Raw genomic sequence first — 21,256 nt, forward strand, 5'->3', positions numbered from 1 at the left:
GATATGGATATTTTTATTACGAGTTATGAAATATCATTCCGTAAAATTATGTTCTCAAGATTTTTCTTTTTAGGATTAATATTTTTATCTATGTGTTTGGCAAAAATCAAATTTCTTGATAACATTTATAAAATTATTTAATTTAATAAATAATAAAATAAAAATAAATAAATAAATATGAATAATAATAAAAAATTAAAATTAATTAAATTTTATTCCCACAATAATGTTTTATTGTTGTCCTTAAAATATAGAATAACATTGAAAAAAATCATGAGTAAACAGTATTCTTAGAAATAAATAAAAAATATTTGAGAACAATTTTGAAAAACATGAAACAATCAAAGAATTTTTGCATTTTTAGTAACACTCGAAAATATAATTTTAATCCTTAAAACAAACACATTATAAAATTATAATTATTTATTAATTTAAATATGTTTTTGTCCACCATTTTTAAAAAGGTTACGTTTTTATCATTCACTTTTAAAATTCAATTTTAGAATTTTTTTTAAATAACCATTTAAAACAATTTCTATATAACCATAGTTTCAAAATAAATACCAAAATGACCACTTTTTAAGAAAAAAAAAATTGGACTCATAGAGGAAGAAGCGCCACTGCATGCTCTCTATTTAACACTAAGGTGTCACTGCTTGTGACTAATGCTTATGTGTCATGCCACAGACAATGACACATGCACTATATGCTTAAGGAGCATGCGCCACACTTTATGGCTAGTCAGTTATTTTTTTAAATTTATTTTAACAAAAAAATAATAAATACAAATATTAAATATAAAAGATTAGTTAATAATAATGTTAACAAAATTATACAATTGGAGATAATTTTGTTAACCCCTTAACCCAAACGCCCATCGGTTCCACAGTTTTGCCCCAGTATTTGTCTCCGAGGTCTCACTCGATTTCTCTGAGGTGTTTGGGGTTTCGTAGTATTCACCTGAGCTGGAGGTGCTTGGTGTGATGGTCCTGGGATAATATCCAGATTATACAACACTTCGATTATTTCTCCCTAATTTACGGTACTACCAAAGAATTCAATGCCCATGTTGTCGTAATTGGGTCGTGTTGGTTGGGTATGGGCGGGGTGGTAGGTTGAATTTGGACATTGAATCATTTTGGAAACGAAGTAATGCTTCTTGTGGTGTTTGAAAGACATGTGCTAATTGGGTGCTTTGGCGGTGTGATGTTTGGTTGTACATTGGTGAGGTGCTATGGTAGAATGTGGTGGTATCATATGTGTCATCAGTGATGTGGTGCGATGTGGTGGCAGCATATGATTGGTGGCGATATAGGTCATGCTCTTGGTTTTGTATTTGGGTGTGTGATATGAATTGGTCACGGGTTTTGGTGAATGTGGCGGTGTAAGGTTGGGTTGATAATGTTGTTGGGTTTGGTACTATTGTGGGATTGGAGATTAAAACCAACAAGACAATATCATCGGATCCATGCATCATCATGAGGACATCAACATCGGTTTTAACAGGTTTCTAGGAACGAGTTTCTCCATTTTGGTTAAACACCGTAACAAGCCTATCAATTCTTCTAATCTGTTCACCTTAAGGAATGTCTCCATCTAACTAACGGATCAAGCTCCTCTGAAAAATGCTCGAAGGTCTCTATGTTCAAAGTCGGATCTTCATCGAAGGCTTTGTTGGCGGAAATAAAATTGAGCATTTATTTTGATAATTGGAAACATTGGAACCATTCTTGAAGACACATTTAAGAGTGAAATCAGAATATGTATGATAAATGGTGGAGATGGATGATGTATTTATAAAAAAAAGTAAAACACCTGAGTAGTCATTGTTTGTGGCACACGCACCTAATGCTATAGTGCATGTGCCATCCTATATGGCTTGATAGGAATGCATGCACCATGCTTGATAGCGCCTCCTTGTATTTTACAGTGCATGCGCCACATACAGTGGCGCATCCTATGTGTTACGAATTTTTTGTTTGAAAGGTGGTTAGTTTGGGAAATAATTTTAAAAGGTGGTTATTTTTTTAAATGTGATTATTTGAAGAAAAAAAATCCAATTTTATGGCCTACTAATTTCAATTTTTCATAAGTTATTCTTTAAAAAAAATTTCCACATTGATTTTGATAACTAGTTAATTCAATATGCCGAAGAGTCTAAGATTGTTTAAGTGTTATACTAAATTTGTCCTTTGTCACTAGGGGTGAGAATATGTTAGGCCAACTAATAGGGACTTACGACCTAACCTACACAAGTCCAGGCCAAATCCGTTTTTTTAAAATAGAAAAGGTCTATGCTTTTTTAATAAGCCTATTTAGCTAAAAAGGTTAGGCCTCAGGCCATAAAAAAGCTTTTTAGGCCTATCGGGATTTTTTTACAAATCGTTAGATGAATAAACGATGAAACTATTCCTAATGTTTCCAGTGTCAATGTCCCATGGACGCGGTTGTAAAGATAGTCACATTCAATTATCATAAAGATTATACAAATGATTCTCATCTCCGACCCAAGGCCACTAGGAGCTCAACGAGTCTCAAAGGTATGATAATTGTTTTCTCAAAACCTTGGAAATTGTCCCCATATCATGGTTGTAGAATTGAGTGCAAACTCACTTCCCGTACATCTCACCATACATGATATCTGAAATTCTTGCACTTAAAATAGATGTCAAGACTGATGTCCTAATATCAAAACACAATGTCAAAACATCTTATGACAGAAAGAATAATTTTACCAAACAATAAATTATGCAGAAGTAAATAACAGAAGGTAAAAGACACAGTCAATTGTTAACCCAGTTCAGTGCAACATCACCTACTCTAGGGGCATCCAGGAAGGAAGGAAGGAAATCTACAATGATAGTATTAGTTCAAAGCTAAACAACCCTACTTTACAACTTATCACCTAATCACTATCTTATGCAATTTCTACAGGACACTACTAGATATGAGAACCCCCTCCCGCTTCCTACAATTACCTCAATGATAATAACAAAAGACCAAAATAGAAGGACACACTTCCAATTAAACACAATACACTCTTTGCTTAAAAGCTCATGAGTGATTGACATTGAACAATGAACAATCAGTCAAACTATATGTATCAACATGATACATGAGTGACATACACAAAAGCAAAGCATACTAAAGAGACTCTCAAAACCTAAGACTCTAAACTTCCCCTTTTTCTTTTTCAAAGTTGTAAAAGCCGAATTGCATTAGGTTTAGGTTTCTCTTTATATACTCCTCAGTTGTCCATGGGATTCAAAATCATCACCCAATTTGTTGTTGATCCATAAGCTGACGGTTGCATCAATTATGCAAAAAAATCCTTAATTTAAGGAACAACATCCAATTGTCTCAACATCCAATTTTAGAAACTTATGCACAGTAGGAGATCAAATCGATTGTTCCAAATTAAATCTTCCTGACCTGCACAAATAAGTGAGATATATCCATAGAGAATATCACAAAGTTAAATCAAATTAAATCAGTCAAGAAAGTAACAACATACACTGATGTACCAGTTAGTCAAGATGTCATGACATCTTGCTCAACACATGGCTGTGATACATGTTTTTTCAAATGAAACATGTTTTACCAAAATTGTTTTTAATCATAACATCACAGACCTAAGAATGTTGCATGGACTTTCCAAATATACCAATATGCGACGAACATCATGATCCACCATTGTTACACTTATGAGAATGGGTATGTGGTGGTTCAGGACGCCATTGACAAGTTTAACATCATAAAATGAAAGACGGGGCCTCTCACTTACCATTCTTTTCTTAGGAAGCGGGTTCCTTTGAGGTACTTTTTGTGAGAAGCATCATCTTTCATTGGAAAACAAGTGATGTTTATTAACGATAAAAGTCTGGTGAAAACCGCCTTTCCTGCTACTAAGGTGTGAGTTTATGGGTAGACTCTCTCAGTTGGTGCGGTAATGTCTGTCGGTATAGGCTATGTTGGAGATATCGTTCCACCAATTTAAGACCCTTCTGAGTGTACGATAAATATTCTGAACGGGAGTTAGAGTTGCTTTATCCATCGTCTCTGTTGGAGGCTTGAATGTCATGTATTGTTGTAAAGTGGAAGATAAAAGAGTGTCATGTATTGTAACTTTCATAGAAAACACCAATGATTTCATTATGACCTAAAGAATCTTGATGAAAAACTTAACTTTAGTGAGATAATTGGTTCCAATAGTGTTTTTTTTGTTATGCGTCATCGTATTACTCCCTCCGTCTCATAATAAGTGTCTTATTTGAGCTGTGCGCGGTTCTTAAGAAAATGATTAGATGTGTTAGTTTTAATGACAAAATTAGTATCATTTACAAAAATACCCTTATTTATTATAGGTAGTGGAGTAGATGGAAAATGTGAAAGTTAATAAATACAGGTATAGTAGTGGAAAAAAATAATAAATATTGTATTGGTATTCTAAAGAGACGTTTATTCTGAGACATAGAAAAAGTGCAAATGAGACACTTATTATGAGACGGAGGGAGTACTAATTAAGTAATCTAACGACATTTGTTAAATCATGTGCCTCTAATAGGTGTTTCTCTAAGACAAAACTTAGGAAGTTTATAAGGTATGATACCCCCTCTTCTATCCCTTGATCTAATTGTCCACAAGAGTCAGTATTGAGATCGAATCGTCTTTAGTATGCACCAATAACTTATTAGATCGGAATTATTCTTAAGTTGATAGAGATAAAACCTTAAATCACTAGGAATTTATTTTCCCACCCTGAGGGTGTGGCTAACACCTCTGAAAACCCAAAATTTCCCTCAGGTATTTTCGGAGATACATTTCTGAATACACCCCTGAACCCATTTACTATGCGTTTTTTATTGAGCTGGTTTATTTAACCATTTAGTGATATTTTTGGAGATGCAACTCCAAAAATGTTAAGGGGAAGATTGAATATATCACCACCTTGCATGTTCATCTCTCCACACTCCATACCACCCCCATAACCCAAAATCCTTAAAAAAAGTCATTCTCAATAAAATTTTCGACTCTAAATCATCATTCTTGTGTGTTATCACATCAAAGGGAGCAAAATAAGTTGCAATTTAAGGTAAAGTTCACTCATTTTAACCCTCATTGCTTGCATCAATCAATCTTGTTCTTTAGCTGAAAAAATGTATGTTACGTCCGAATGAGCATCTCCAAATTCACCTTTCATGTTTCGGATGTGCATCTTTGGATTTTCCTATTATTGTGAGTTTTTTTAAATCGTTTTTCTGTTTTGGTTCGTATTAGATATGGTGCACCCATATATGTTTACCAAAGCTGTTGTAAGTAATGATGTAAAACAAGATAAAGTGAAGGATGATTTTAAATCAGATGAGGTGCAGGATGAAATTAAACCGGGTGAGGTGAAGGATGATGCTAGACCGGTTGTTGTCGAAATAGATGTTGGTCAACATTTTATAAATTAGCAATTGTTTAATGTTAGTGAACATATGCTTCAATAGGTCCACATGGAGGCCAAGAAATTAAGGTTTGGCATTGTAATAGGAAGGTCTGTCAAGGGTTCTAATAGAAGGAAAGCATTTGCATCCATGAGATGCGAGAGAAGTGGCATGTACGTTCCATCGATTCAAAAGTTAAAATGTGATGACATCAGATAAAGAAAATGTGAGTGTCTGTTTAAATTGCACAGATACTGTAAGGTGAATGATACACAGAAATTTAATGTGGTTTCTATTTAACATAATCATTCCTTGAGAACCGAGCTAACCGATCATCCCATAGTATGTCTCCTTAAAGCGGAGGAGAAGGAAATTGTTTCGGACATGTCCTTCATCAGGGTGGCGCTAAAAAACATACTTGCACATTTGAAATGGAAAATACCTGAAAGTGTTTCAAGTATCAAGCAGGTCTACAACGTGCATTATGGAAACAGCATAACGACAAGAGGTCCAAGATTTGAAATGCAATAACTTTTAAGCTTTTGGATGATAACCACTATGTTTCTAGGTATAGAGTTTTTGGGGATAAATTCATTGTTCGTGACATATTTTGGACTCATTCTGAAAGTATCAAGTTGTTCAACAAATTTCCCAATGTCCTCATAATTGATTCAACGTATAAGACCAACAAGTACCTGCTTTCGCTTTTGAAAATTATTAGTGTTACTTCTACGGAGAAGAGTTTTTCAGTGGGATTTGCATTTTTGGAATCCGAAAAAGAGGTCAATGTTATATAAGCCTTGGAAATGTGCAAGACTTTGTTTAAGGACCAAGTAAACAAGCTGAATGTAATTGTCACTGATCGCGACACCGCACTGATGAATTTGGTTGCAAAGGTGCTTCATATATCCTACCCATTACTATGTTGATATCACAACAAAAAATGTGAGAAGTCGGCTCAAACCCACGGTAGGCACCAAACAAATCAAAGGTGAAGACGAAAAAATGGTCAAACCTGGTGTGATGTTGGAAAAGATAATGGATGCATGGAATGGTATATTAAATTCATCCACATAAGACTTATATGTTGCCTCTATAATGCATTTTAGGAGTGAGTGGGTGTGTCCCATATATCAAGATTTCCTGAAATATGTTGAGATTACCATTATGGACCAAGTAAAGGAGAAGATTGTTTGTTCTTGGACTGATCAGGTTTAACACCTCTGCAATACGATAACTAACAGAGTCGAGTATGCGCACTCGCTACTGGAGAAATGGTTAGGCGATAGTAAGGGTGATTTTTGTAGAGAGTGGGACGCCGTGAACCAAATGCTTCAAAACCAACATTATGAAATATAAACAACTTGTGGTCGGAGCATTGTCGTGTTAGAACAAAGATTCAAAGACAATGCTCTCTATTCGCAGTTGGTTGGCAACATATCTCGGGCGGGATTGAATTTCATTTTTCACGAAGCAAAGCGAGGAGAATAGACAGGTTTATATAGTTTAAAGTGTAGATGTATAGTTAGGAAGACTTACAGTCTTCCATGTGCTTATCTCATTTCAAGAAAGATGAAGCTAGATGCCCTGATAAGTATGGATGAAGTCTACAGTCACTGGAAAAGACTCTAGTTTGATGGCAGTGGTATGATGAAGGATGGTAAAGTAGGTATACCTATCTTGACCGAGTGGGAAATAATCTAAGATAGCTTTTCTAAAGCAGATGACACCATGAAATTACACATCAAAGAGCAGTCGAGGAAGCCTATATAGAAACCACATATTTGAAACCTCCTTTGGAACTGGTTAAAACCAAAGATGCCCCTAAAAAGGTCAAGCCGATATAAGATGACAATTCAACGAAGCAGTCGCCTTCATACTTTGAACATGTTGATTCACATTTCCAGGATTCTCCAACTCCGAAATCTCAAAAAAAGTGTTTACAAGGTTGCTCGCATTAGCAAACCACCTCCTTCACCGCCAATGCCGAAAATAATCTTCATTAAAGAAATGTCGATTTTTATGCACAAACACATTGAGCGGATTGTAAATATTAAGGATAATGGTATTTGTGGTTATCAGGACGTATCTGGCTTGCTCGGTAGAGAAGAGGAGAGAAGAATCACTTTCTTGTTCACCAATAACTTTTGGAAGAGTTGACGGCACATAGGGAATTCTACACATCACTATACGGGATAAAAGAACATTTTAATGCAATTCACGATGCTCTTACTCCTTGTGTTAGCAGTCCCGCATCGTTTTTAAAATGGATGCGAATTGATCAAACAAGATATGGTGTCTATGAGACATTTTTTCCACTTCGGAGCGGCCCACCTAAAGATCCTTTCGGATGCATCATGTGTATTGAGCGGCTTTCAAAATTGCTACATTTTGTTAAGGTTTATTTGAAACCGGTGTGTCTTATACTAAGTACATCATTGAAGCGGATGACTCATTCCACAAAAGAGGCGGAAACTTGGTCGGATCACTTTCTGGAAAGGATGGAAGAGTTCGCCAAGTTGAGCGATCTTGAAAGAGAATCAAATAAGGAAAATTCGAAGGAGGAACCATTAGTAGATTTATGCGGTGATGCATCTTTTGATGTATTTTAAATTGTAGTCGATACATTTTTTTGAATGTATTATCGTCAACGATGTAACATTGATACGATTTAATACATAAGTAATATATATTCATCAATGATGGTGTAAATGTCGACTGTTTCTGTTTACAAAAATTTTATGGTTTACAACTTTTGTTTATGTTGACACAGTTTCTGCTCTGTTTCTGGTTCAGTGGTGATTTCGGATATGCTTATCCGGATAAACCTCGTACTAAATAAAAAACACAACAACAGCGCACTTTGCAGATGTGCATATCCGTAAACACTCGTTTTCGTAAAAAATAAGGTGTAAATGAATATGCATCTCCGAAAAAGTGCTCTGATGACATGATAAGGTCTCTCATCCCATATTTTCTACTAAACACACCACCTGCATTTGTGTATTTCAATGCGAGAAGCCGCCATTTCAATTGAGGGTCACCAAGGACACACCTCTCGTCGATCTGATATCCAAACTGAATACTCTCCTGCGATATTCGGAAAATCGAAGAATTGTCAAGCTCGAGTATCGTTCACCCTCGTTTGACAGCGAATGGAAGATACAATTCACCAACTTTGAACTGATGACGGATGAAGATTTAGAGGTTATGTGGAGTACTTTTCGTCGTTATGCAACAAAGGGTCCGATTGAAGTGAATGCAAATATTGCAAGATTCGTCGTATATATTATCAATATGTTGCAACGTCCTGAAATACTCGTTTATAAGATATGTAATGTTAAGTTTATATTAACGACTATCTAAGTAATGTTTAGTGTTTTAATTTAATGTCAAGTTGTTGTGATTTCTAGATCTTGTTCATATTGTTTTTGTTTGTTTTGAAGTATCAGCGCCACTTTCGATATGCATCTTCGAAATATACGAAATACACGTTTGAAGATGTAACTCTGGACTAAAATTAAATATAATAGAATTGCCTTACTCGTTTGTGTTCAATTTTGTGAGAAATAAATGTGTTTGAAAATAGATCTCTAAACTCTAAAAACATTTTTAAATTTTCATCAAAAATTTGTGAAAAGATATAGAGGTAGAAAAAGAAATTCCATAACTTTCGTTGTATATATGCTCCTTCTAAAACAAAGGTGACCGGGTCCATGTCCAACCCTGCTTTCTACACCGTCCTTCTAAACAGGGTTCGCATTGAACTAGCACGTACTAAAGTTTAAACTCTAGAGCCTAGTGATGAATTGAAAGGACGAAACAAACTGCAGTCTTACTCTCACCCGTGGCCTGCATCATTCAACATTATTACACATTCCAATTAAACTTTTTCTGCAACCATTAAACAACTATCAACCCAAGAGAGACAACACCTTAATTAAAGCACAACATTTTAAAATCCAAAAAGAAAACAAAGCCTTCAATTATTCTTGGACCTTGGGCATGCCAGTAGAGAGACTAGAAAACGGTTGCGCAACCTGCAAGTTACAACAGCCGCCAACATTAAATGCTACTCACTCCTTTAACAAAAAAAAATTAATCAAAAAATACTCAATCTAACAAATATTCTCAAAAAATTAATTAACAAATTCAAAATTAACATTTTTATATTGAAAACAATTATTAAATGTAACATTTTTTATCATGAAAATTGAGCACTAAGTAGGAAATATGGAGAGATATAGAAAGCAGTAACTTTAACTGGCAGCAGTATACACTTTTCTCTATTTCCATGGGCGAAAATCTGCCTTTCCCTTTACCATCTCTCATTTAGCTTGTGATTACGATCTCGAATCTTTCGTTTTCATCTTTTCTTTATTTTTCTTCTTTAACGTGTCTTTCTTTTTTCTTTTTTCCTTCCTTCTTCATCTAACTATTCTGTCACAGTATCAATGTGAATGTTTGATCACGATCGTGATAAAAAGAGTTTACACATCCCCACTTCTCTTTTTGGAAAACCAAGTACGTACCCTACTTGATCGCTTTTTTAAATCACATAGCTACTGTGCTTTTTTATTGTGTTCTTGGTCTCCCAAAACATTCTACCATGTCAGTAACATGTACTATTGTGTATCAGTTTCATGTATTTTAGTAACTTTATTTTGTACCATAAAACTGAAAAATAACTTTAATAAGAAAAATAATTTACACAGTAAATGAAAATAAACCAAACAAAAAGATGAATTACTATTATTATTCATGTCTAACAAGAACAAATTAACAAAATAACTATAGTTAATTAATCATATGGTTCTACTAATTAAAAATTAGAATTACACTATCCGAATGGCACGATTGGAACGAACATGAGTAGTTTCAAATACAGGCAAATCCTCTGAATAATACTTATCATTTCCGATCAAAGCTAAGTGATCGAGCTCGAAAAGATCGGAACTTGAACAACTTGCCACGTCATCATCATCCTTCTCGTTTTTTCTCGTAGAAAAATCTCTCATAAGCTTTCGATTAAGATGAAACTCTCTTAGAACATCACCCACTCTCTTGTTCATATTCGAAACCTCTTGTTCTTTCTTCTTACTCACTGTTTGTCCAATTTTCCATGCCGTTGGAACAGACAATGCCGTCAGACCTGAATCTTCTTCTCCGTTCAAAAATTTATTACCGCAAGGTCGATTATCTTCATCAACAATCACACTTACTGGACAAAAACGCACCGTTCTTTTAGCGCCATTACGCGATTTATCTCTTGACGTAGATGAGTTTTTACTTAAACAAGAACGAGAAAACGAAGAAGCTGAAGAACAAGTTGAAGTTTGTCCTGGTTTACATGTTCTCTCTGCATTCACATCAGTTTTTGTTTTCTTCGTGTTTATGAAGAGAGAGTTGAGAAAACTTGTGAGTTTTCCACCTGGTGAGATTGGTTGCTTCACCTTTTTGAGATTGTTGTAAAGCTTCATCGCTCTTGATTTTGATTTGATGAATGTATCTTCGTCTTTGGCAATGCTTCTCTTTGGAGGAACCCCTATTTTCACCGGCTTAGGCTTGGAATGAGCGAAACATGAATTTTGTGATTTCTCTCGGTACATTGATTCTGTATCGGAGGAAGAAGATAATAATCCAGAACTTGAATCTGAAGAGCTTGAAGTGGAACTGAAGAACATAACATCTTGATCACGATCGCAATCATGATGCAATTTTCTCTGATTTTGTTCTTCTTGGTGGAATCTATTGCATTTAGCATTGATTTTGCTCATTCTGTTGACTGTAGTTTCTGTGTAGAATTTCTTATCGGAACTTTTTCTCTCTTCTTCGTCGATGGAACGGTAAATCTTGTCAAGAACAATGGAAGAGAAAGAGGGGGTTTCAATTTCAGCTTGGCTGTGAAACTGAAACCGTTTTTCTCTACGCGTGTTCTCAAACTTATACATGTTTAATGAAACAGAACTGTGAAATGAAAGGATGAAATAAGAAATAAAAGAAGATACTATTGGGTTGGTTGGGAGTGGGGTAGAGATTTTAAGTTAGATAAAATAATAGTAATGATGATAGAGAAGTTGTTTTGGTTTTGTGTGGGAATGGAAGAAGAAAACGTGAAGAGAGTAATTGATTCGTTGTGCAAAGAGAGAAAAAGAAAAATGAGAAAAAGAGTAATGAGAGGAGAGTGGCACGCTTTGGAGTTTAGAACAAGAATGAATGGGAAAGAAACAGAAGAAAACAGAGGGTTTTAAAGGTGTTATCGATCACGCGCGTGCATCTGCATCTTCTTCTTTCAATGGGCGTAACACTGGCATATGCCGAAGTGGCATTCCTTTCTTGCAAATATTCAAAGGATTTGATTATCAATAAATAAAAAATAAAAAAGATTTTGTTGTCTTTGAAAATTATTTTTGACAATTTATCTCCATCCATAGTATGTAAATACATAGAAAATCTACTTGTACTTATTATTAATAAAATAATATCTGAAAAATTATTAGATGGGGAAACTTTTTTTGACTGTCAAATATTTTTTAACTATTTTTATTTTAGTGTATTTTATTGTAGTTTGTCTTTAATTGCATGGTTAATTTGTTAGTTAATGATTTTCGACTCAGGTTGTTCAACAAGTAATGTGAATAAGAGATAGATATAAGTGTTAAACGTAGGTAGTTAAATTATGTTTTTTTACACCAAAACCATAAAATTCGACAGGAGAATTTTTTTAACAAAGGCAGTTCAAGAATCAAATACACGTTGAAACACATCAGAAGACAGAAGACCATGTAACAAGACACGTGTCGGATCCTGGTAAATTAACTATTTCTGACAATTATTGATGTACATAGTATATAAGTAGACTTGGTCTTTAAGACAAGGGTTCGCTTTTCCATTTTGTTCTCTTTAGAATTCACACATTCGAGTCACAAAGATAAAGAATTTGGGAGAAATATATGAAATTGTGTCCCCCTTGAAGCATTTTATCCAAATTCGTTGTTGTTTTTCACTTTACCCTTTTGAGTATTCTTGCATTTACTTCTTTGAATTTTTATCGAATTGCTTTAAATTCAAACATTGAACTTTCAAGCACTAATGCACTTTATTAAACTTTTCACACACAAAAGTCCATAAGAACTTTTCGAGTTTAATCATACAAGTGAACTAAAATTCGTGATTTGGTTACCAAAAACACTAGTAAACAAATTGGCACTTTTGTGAGAAATTTAAACTTTTAGTAAATAGTGTATGAGCTTTTACGTTTGTTTTTGTTCTTCACATATAAATGTTTCCAGTGGTTAAGTGTATATGCGTTTGAGGAGTCATAAATTTGTAAAGATGTCTAGACCACCAAGATATTCATCCCCTCAAGGAGTTCGTCCTCCCCAGACACTTCATCAATCGAAATGACAATTGGTGGTACAGACACTTCAACAACTGTTGAAATAATTGCTCTTATTGTAAGTTTGGTGTTGGGTTCAATTGCAACACTAGAAATGTTGATACCACCACTAACTAATTTTCCTATTGATCTCGTGGTTACACAAACCATTGTAGAAGGTTATCAGCCTCAATTTCTACCAAGTTTTACACTTTCCCTAGTGGTAGGGAGTATCCATATGGCATGTAAATTGTAATGATGGTAGACCTATAAACTAATGCGTCAATATACACAAATAATACAATGGAGGTTGCATCTCCTTTTCATCCATGCATGGCATCAAGGTCTTCTATAAATAGTCTTGGGCAAATGGGTTAATCTTATGTGGGATTGGGATACGTCCCTCAATTTATACCTCCTTTGACAAATAATTTCCTTTTGGCTGTAAAGCAATAAATGGATGAAAATAAATATGATATGGTTATTATGATGTTTCAACAAATTAGTACATCGTTTAATTCTTTGATAAAAAATACCAATCTTAGTTACCAGCAGTTGGCACATCAAATGAGTTAAATTGCTGACATTTTTGGTGCTCTAGAAGCGCCTATTCAGCCGGTTCTTAATAACCAAGTGCAATAAGATGTTGCACCACAACCATTTGTAAAACCTAGACATGGGGTAGTCGAATATGTGTGTTGGTAAAGAGAAACGAAGACGTAGATAATGTAATTAGAAGAGTCCAAGAAAATAATTGGGGGGGGGATAACATAACTAATCTGGTTGCACAAATCCTAACTCAAAATTGTTTAAATGTTGATTTTCATAAGCCATAATTTGTGTCTGCATTATCTGAATATGTCTTGCAAACTAAACTCCCAGTGGTTTGAAAAATACCTAAGTCCACTAAATTTACAAGTGACATTATTCAATCTACTGTCAAACATATTGCTCGATACCAGACATAAGCATGTGATATGGCTAGTAATGAAAATTTAAAGATGAAATATTTCCCTAATTCTTTGACCAAGAATGTTTTTACTTTTTTACATGGTTTACAACTCTCCCTCCAAATTCCATCTATAATTAGAATCAACTAGAGAGATTGTTCCATGGGAAGTTTTACACGGGTCAGTAAAAAATTAGCCTACAAGGGTTAGCTAGTGTGAAACAAAAATCATATGAACCAATAAATGATTACTTAGTAGGTTTAGATTGATGAAGTCAGGGGGCTTTACTCAAGTGCCTAAACATGAGTTGGTTAAAATGGCTGCATGTGGGTTAAATTATTCCATTAGGAAGAAGTTAGATACTTAATACCTAAGGGTATGGTCCAGTTAACGAATAGGGTTAAACAGTTCGAATACCTAAAGGATGAGAAGACTATATTAGAAAAGGCTAGAATAAATCGACATCCTAGGACAAAAGTTTCTTATGTATAAATAGAGGATCATAATCAAGAACTCGACATAGTTTTTAAGTATGTCGAAGAAAATGAGATTAATCTGGAAGAATTATAGCCAGAACCTCCATGCGTTTGTAAGGTCTTAAGACCTTCGAGTGGGAATACCTTGTTGAACCAAGTAGAAATGAAATGTTTATCACAAAAACTTACACTTTGGATATAACTAAATATGCTGAATTTTTTATCTAATAGTTTTCGATGGTCAAATAATAGTGTCAAAAGGCCTAAAGGTGCCACCATTGGAAGAGGAAGAAGAGAGGTTTTTGTATATATCATAAATTCCTTGGAACACCATTGGAAATGTTAGATGGTTATTTTATATATAACCAAATATTTATTGCAGAAGAAGTGCCGAAAATGACATTTCAATGTCCTAGCTAGGGTGTTGGGAACCTATGAATGGGTAGTAATATCTCTTGGTCTAATTAATGTTGATGAAACATACCAAAGGATAATGAATACTATATTTCATGATTTCATTGAAACCTTTATGCGAGTTTATATTTATGACATAGTTGTAAAATCCTTGTGAAAAATGACCATCTAGACCGCCTTTGACGGGCCATTGAAAGAATGAGGAAATATGGACTAAAAATGAATCCATTAAAATGTGCTAAGTCCATGCAAGAAATTTTTTGGTCTTTGTGGTTCACAAAAGGCATAAAAATAAACCTAAGAAAGACAAAGGCGATACTCAACACAAGCTCGCCATCGAATAAGAAGGAGATTCAGTTTTTGTTGGGCAAGATCAATTTCTTAAGGAGATTCATTTCAAATCTAAGTGGCAGAAAAAAGGCATTTTCGTTACTACTGTGCTAAAAGAGAGAAGAATGACTTAGATGTGAACCATAACATCAACAAGCTTTTGATCAAATTAAGAGTTATTTGACGAATCCCCTTGCATTTTTACCTCCTATGATAAATAGGTCTATGAAACTATATATTTCTGCATCTGGATTGACAATAGGAAGTATGTTATCTCAAGAGGATGATGATGGTTTCAAAAGATTCATTTATTATCTTAGTCAAGTTTTCAATGATGCTGAAACTAGGTATAGCCCAATAGAAAAGTTTTGAAGTTGACATCAAACATGTACCACAAGTAGAAATCCAAAAAGCCAACGATTTAGCATACATTGATTTTTGTTACAGATTTTCTAAGAAAATATTAGAAGAATTGATTAAAGTAAAAGAGAAGTTGAATTCGACCAATCTTTTCCCTTTTGAGTTGTCAAAGTGAAAACTGGTGGGGTAGAAGGGTCAGATGACTTAAAAAACTCTGTAGAATTTTTTCCATTAACTATCTCTCGACAAATGATTGGCGAAGACCAATTGTTGATTTTTTGGAAAATTCAACAGGGATGACAGATCAAAAAATCCAATATAAGGCATTATGTTATAGATTGTCTCGGTGTTTTCTACTTCAGAGTGCGAACAACAGTCAAAACTTCTACAGTTATGTGATTATTAGGAACGAATTATTGAAAAAGACTTTTGATGGAATCTTGCTAAAATTTCTTAGTGAGAGTAAAGCTTATTTGGCAAATTGTGTTGTCCATAGTAGGTCATGTGGTGATCATCAAGTAGGCCACACGATGAAATGGTTGTTGTTTCGACAAGGTCTATACTGGCTAACTATGTTAAAAGATTGTGTCGAATTTGCAAAGGGTTGTTAAGAGTTTCAAAACCATGCAAACATTCAACATGTTCCTGCAAGTGAGTTGCACTCTATTGTCAAAACTTGTCCATTTAGAGGTTGGACTTTAGATTTAATTTTGGAAATTTGACCTACATCTTCCAAAGGTCATAGATACATTTTGGTTTGTATTGATTAGTTTACCAAGTTGGTAGGTGTTGTTCCTTTGATCAATGTTGATCCTGTAACCTTAACCAGTGATAAAAGTACAATTTTTACTGGTCAAAAGATGGCTGTTTTTTAAACAAACTTAGGAATATGTTCGAACAAGATTTGGTTCTGCACTTAAGATTTAGTTTTGATGATAACAATACATATATTTTATATGCAACACTTTTGTACTTTAATAGTTTCTTGAGTGTGCAGATTAATTATTTTGGTTAATTATGGATTGCTATCTAAAGATCATCAAAATCAACATTGGCACACCTTAGAAGAACTATTCATCCATTTCTTAAGTAACATCAGCAGTTCTAAAGAATGTTGAATGTTTGTTAGAAAAGAATTTTCAAGGGTTTCTAAGATAAACTACTCTTCTAGATAAGAATTCAAGATTTCAAAGCTCAGATGAGTTTTTGTTTCCAACTCAAAAATTAAGATGTGTTATTTAGATAAAGTGATTGCGTTCAACTCTGAAGACTATGTTCTGACCCTGAAGACTCAAGTACTCTTGGGACATTTGCGTTAATTGATCTCTTCCATGCTCTTATTACTTCATATTAGAAGTATATTTTTAAAGGAAAGATCATTAACTTGCGCTAGAAGCGTAATGGTATAATATTATACCACCTTCTCCACTAATGCAAGGACGTTTCTATGAACCCAATTTTTGTATGCTCTTTGTCTCCCACAGTCACATTTGAGTTGTTATGTCAACTGGCAAGGAAAACAACGTCTTGTCCTTCTTAGCGATCTATTTTTTTAGAATGATATATAGAGGCACTCACCATTGAAGAAAAAGAGCTCATTTTACTGTGAAGTGGTTCTAGTATTGTGAATTTACTCAACTATTATTCAAATACTCCATACAAACTTCAACGTGAAAGAAAAAGGAAAGAAAGAAATTAGAGAGATACTATTCTAAATACTCCATCATGGGAAATCTATTTCTAAGAAAATCTCTAGAACACAAGAGTTGTTGTTTGTTAGTTGTGTTAACATTTGTTCTTCACTTTGTTTCATTCTGCTTATTTAGAAGCAAATCTTGTAAACACTCTCTATTGTAAATCTGTTGAGATTTGTTTTCTCAAGTGACTAGGTTGTTAGTCTGAATACTTGAGAGAGCTAAGGTGTCTTTCTAGACTCATAGAGGTTGTTTGTAATATTTCAAGATTAGTGGATTAAGTTCTTTTCTAAGGCAAAATCACCTTGGCGAGTGGACAAGATTAACCTTTTCTAAGGTGAACTTGTATAAACTAGAAGTGTCATTTCTCTTTCTCATATTGTCTATCTTATTTGTTTTGGAGACTAGTTTTTCTAAAAGAAAAAGTTTTTGAAAACCCAATTCAAACCCCCTTTATTGTGTTTTTCTCAACCTTCAGAATTAAACTTTTCACTTCTACTCCTTATTATGCTCAAGCAAATGGCCAAGTCAAAGTAGCTAATAAAACTATAACTGGCCTGATTAAAAAATAGGTGGGTCAAAAGCCAAAGAATTGGCACAAGACTTTAGGGCAAATATTATAGACTTGTCAAAATTCCCATAAAGAGGAAACTAATTACACTCCATTTCGATTAACATTTGGTAATGATGCTATCTTGTATGTCTAAATTTATTTAGAGTCAACTTGAATTCAAAGGCATGTTGAAATCCCTTATGACCATTATTGGAATATGATGCTAGATGAGTTAGTTGATTTAGATGAGGAAAGGTTAGATGCTCTGAAAGTTCTTATAAGACAAAAGAAGCGAATAACTAAGGCCTACGTTAAAAAGGTTAAGTGTAAAGCCTTTATAGTTGGTGATTATTTTTGGAAATTTATTTTACCTATGTATCAAAAAGATAAAAATTTAGGTAAATGGTCACCAAATTGAGAAGGTCCATTTTGAATCATTAAAGTGTTTTCAAATAATTCTTATGAAGTTAAAGAATTGGTTCCTGAATACCAAATTCTGAAAAATAAATGACAAGTACAAACCTATGTTGCATGAGATTAAATAATAAAACTCCAGTTTCTTGGCCTCTAAATGAACTCTGAATCATGTTATAGTGTTGTAACTGATTTTTTTTTATTTTTTTATCTTGTTGACTTAAATTATAGTTTTGTCATTGATTTTCCTCCTCTTTTCTTTATCAGTTTGCGTTATTTTAGGTTATAATCAAATCTTTCATTGTTTTTGTTAATCGCATGCTTTCTCTGTTCCCATTTGAATTTTGTGTTTGCTTTGAATTTAGGTTACAAATTAAATGCAATCAAATACACATTCTTTTGAATGTTGTGTAACTTCATTGTTGCTTTATTTTAGATTATAACCACATGCATATATTTCTTTGTTCCATTTGAATTGTGTTTGCTTTGAATTTAGGTTATAAATCAAATGCTCTTTTGAATGTTGTGTAATTTTATTGTTGTTTTATTTTAGAATATAATCACATGCACATATATTTGTTCTCTTGAAGTTTGTTTTTGCTTTGAATTTAGGTTTTAATCAAATGTGTTTCCTTTGAAAATGGAGTTTTCTCTAAATGAACTCTGAATCATGTTATAGTGTTTATGCTAATGTTTTTTTTCCATTTTTTTATTTTGTTTATTAATTAACTTCTAGTTTTGTCATTGATTTTCCTTCTCTTTTCTTTATCAATTTGCGTTATTTTAGGTTATAATCGAATCTTTCATTGTTCTTGTTAATCGCATGGTTTCTCTGTTCCCTTTTGAGTTTTGTGTTTGCTTTGAATTTAGGTTATAAATCAAATGCAATCAAATACGTAATATTTTGAATGTTGTGTAATTTTATTGTTACTTTATTTTAGATAATAATCGCCAGGGCCGTCTTTGAGGGTGTGCAAGGCGACCTACAGCACAGGGCCTCACACTTTTTCATGTTTAAGCTATGACAAAAAGGGCCTCCAATTATATATTTCACTACTAATTTACGCTTGAATAGGGCCCTTAAAATTTTTTCACGATTCAACTAAAGATAACTTCAACTTCTTACACAGGGCCTCTCAAAAGTTTGAGACGGCTCTGATAATCGCATGCATATTTTTTTGTTCCATTTGAATTGTGTTTGCTTTGAATTTAAGTTATAAATTAAATGCTCTTTTGAATGTTGTGTAATTTCATTGTTGCTTTATTTTATATTATAATCACATGCACATTTATTTGTTTTCACTTTGAAAATGGAGTTTTCTGTAAATGAACTCTGAATCATGCTAAAGTGTTGTAACTAATGTTTTTTTTCCGTTTTTTTTATTTTGTTTAATAATTAAATTCTAGTTTTGTCATTGATTTTCCTCCTATTTTCTTTGTCAATTTGCGTTATTTTAGATTATAATCGAATCTTTCATTGTTCTTGTTAATGCATGTTTTCTCTGTTCCCTTTTGAGTTTTGTGTTTGCTTTGAATTTATGTTATAAATCAAATGCAATCAAATACGCAATATTTTGAATATTGTGTAATTCTAATGTTGCTTTATTTTAGATCATAATCGCATGCATGTTTTTTTGTTCCATTTGAATTGTTTTTGCTTTGAATTTAAGTTATAAATTAAATGCTCTTTTGAATGTTGTGTAATTTCATTGTTGCTTTATTTTATATTATAATCACATGCACATTTATTTGTTCCCATTAAAATTTGTTTTTTCTTTGAATTTAGGTTATAATGAAATTTGTTCACTTTGAAAATGGAGTTTTCTGTAAATGAACTCTGAATCAAGTTATAGTGTTGTAACTGATTTTTTTTCCTTCATTTTATTGACTTAAATTCTAGTTTTGTCATTGATTTTGTTTTAATTTTCTTTGTAGGAACAGTGGCGTCGAGATATCGTGTTCTAGATGTGAATGACAAATAGTTATGGATGAAATGCCCTGGTCAATTGCCATTTGATCCCTAGATTGACACATATGTTTACTTTTCCCCAAACAGTTACGCCGAAAGCGCTGGTAAATCTAATGACATAGTAATAACAGATTGCATAAAAGCTACCGATGGTTCCAACGCCTAGCTTTGTCAGATTTTGACAATCAGATTTCATGTTGATGATCTATACGTAGAGTTTTTCACAAAGATATATTTGACACCCGTCGACGACAATTAAGTGGATCCTAATGAATTTGAAGCATTTAATAGGCAGGAAAATAAATATGGTTTCTTTATGAAGACTCTTACTTACAGTGACTTAAAAAAAAGGTCTTTATTTACCAATATTAAGTTTAATGACCAATCGTTAGTTGGTCCAGTGGTGATTGGCGCTGGACTTGGTAGGGAGAACCACAGTTCGATCCCCCGCAACTGCGATCGGGAGGGGGATGGAACCACTTGATGCCAGAACTCGCCCCCGAACCGGACTAAACCGGTGGTATAAAGCCAAAAAAAAAAAAAGTTTAATGGACAATGGAGGAGTATTTACCTCATATCCTAAGAACCCTATAGAGTCATCTAAGAAGGCACAACCTTACTTGAAGAGTCATCTAAGAAAGACACAACCCTACCTAGAGAGTCATCTAAGGAGGACATAAACCTACTTGAAGAATCCCTTCCAAAGTCCTATATGAAGGACATAACCCTATATAATTTCCATAATAAAAGTTGGCCAATCACTCATCACGTTCAGAAGGGTCAGGGAAAAGACCGCTTTTGACCAGGGTCAGGTTGTACCACATTCCTTAAGGAAAAGAACCTAACTTCCGGGGAGACGGTTATAAGATCGAATTCGGGGATAAATATGTTGGCTTCCAAAGGAAGGATAACCTTCCTCCAATAAATACAGGAATATAGAAGAAGATTATGCATTTGAAGGCTTCATTTTATTCAATGCAGTGAGTGGGCAAATTGAAGAAGAATTCAACATATCTATTTTCCGCACTGGGTTGAATTTCTTGTTAGAGACTCCAAGACCAAGATATCTAGAAATATTATCTAGAAATATGAAAGTTCGGAAATCCAATTTGCAAGGTGTTCTTGGTGCTTCTTCTGTAGAAGGTACTTTGGAAGAGCTTAGCTGCTCTAATACCTTTGAATGGGCATATTTTAAATAGGCAGATTCTAAGGTATCTTGTTATTTTTTATCGACTGTTTTACCTTATTTTTTGTTTTTTGTGTTTATTATATTTATCGTATAAATGTTA

General features: G+C 33.8%; 2 protein-coding genes across 2 annotated transcripts; one reads left to right on the top strand and one right to left on the bottom strand.

Moving 5' to 3' along the window:
* Positions 1 to 5,279: 5,279 nt before the first annotated feature.
* LOC131657758 (uncharacterized) lies at positions 5,280 to 6,226 on the top strand. Its single transcript, XM_058927120.1, has 3 exons — positions 5,280 to 5,432; positions 5,493 to 5,602; positions 5,998 to 6,226. Exons 1-3 carry the CDS (start codon positions 5,280 to 5,282, stop codon positions 6,224 to 6,226), a joined length of 492 nt encoding a protein of 163 aa, XP_058783103.1.
* Positions 6,227 to 10,189: 3,963 nt separating this feature from the next.
* On the bottom strand, positions 10,190 to 11,709 carry LOC131655238 (protein BIG GRAIN 1-like B). The gene has a single exon (XM_058925129.1). It carries the CDS (start codon positions 11,378 to 11,380, stop codon positions 10,265 to 10,267), a length of 1,116 nt encoding a protein of 371 aa, XP_058781112.1. The 5' UTR covers positions 11,381 to 11,709; the 3' UTR covers positions 10,190 to 10,264.
* Between the last annotated feature and the right edge of the window lie 9,547 nt (positions 11,710 to 21,256).

Source organism: Vicia villosa, linkage group LG3 (genome assembly GCF_029867415.1).
Source record: "Vicia villosa cultivar HV-30 ecotype Madison, WI linkage group LG3, Vvil1.0, whole genome shotgun sequence".
Lineage (NCBI taxonomy): Eukaryota > Viridiplantae > Streptophyta > Magnoliopsida > Fabales > Fabaceae > Vicia > Vicia villosa.

What these genes read in the sequence shown, in the direction of transcription:
- LOC131657758 (XM_058927120.1), top strand. Translation starts at nt 5,280, where the DNA reads ATGGTGCACCCATATATGTTTACCAAAGCTGTTGTAAGTAATGATGTA. An exon ending in CGGTTGTTGTCGAAATAGAT is followed by an intron (nt 5,433 to 5,492) that starts GTTGGTCAACAT and finishes ATGCTTCAATAG; the next exon opens with GTCCACATGGAGGCCAAGAA. An exon ending in AGATGCGAGAGAAGTGGCAT is followed by an intron (nt 5,603 to 5,997) that starts GTACGTTCCATC and finishes CTATGTTTCTAG; the next exon opens with GTATAGAGTTTTTGGGGATA.
- LOC131655238 (XM_058925129.1), bottom strand. Translation starts at nt 11,380, where the DNA reads ATGTATAAGTTTGAGAACACGCGTAGAGAAAAACGGTTTCAGTTTCAC.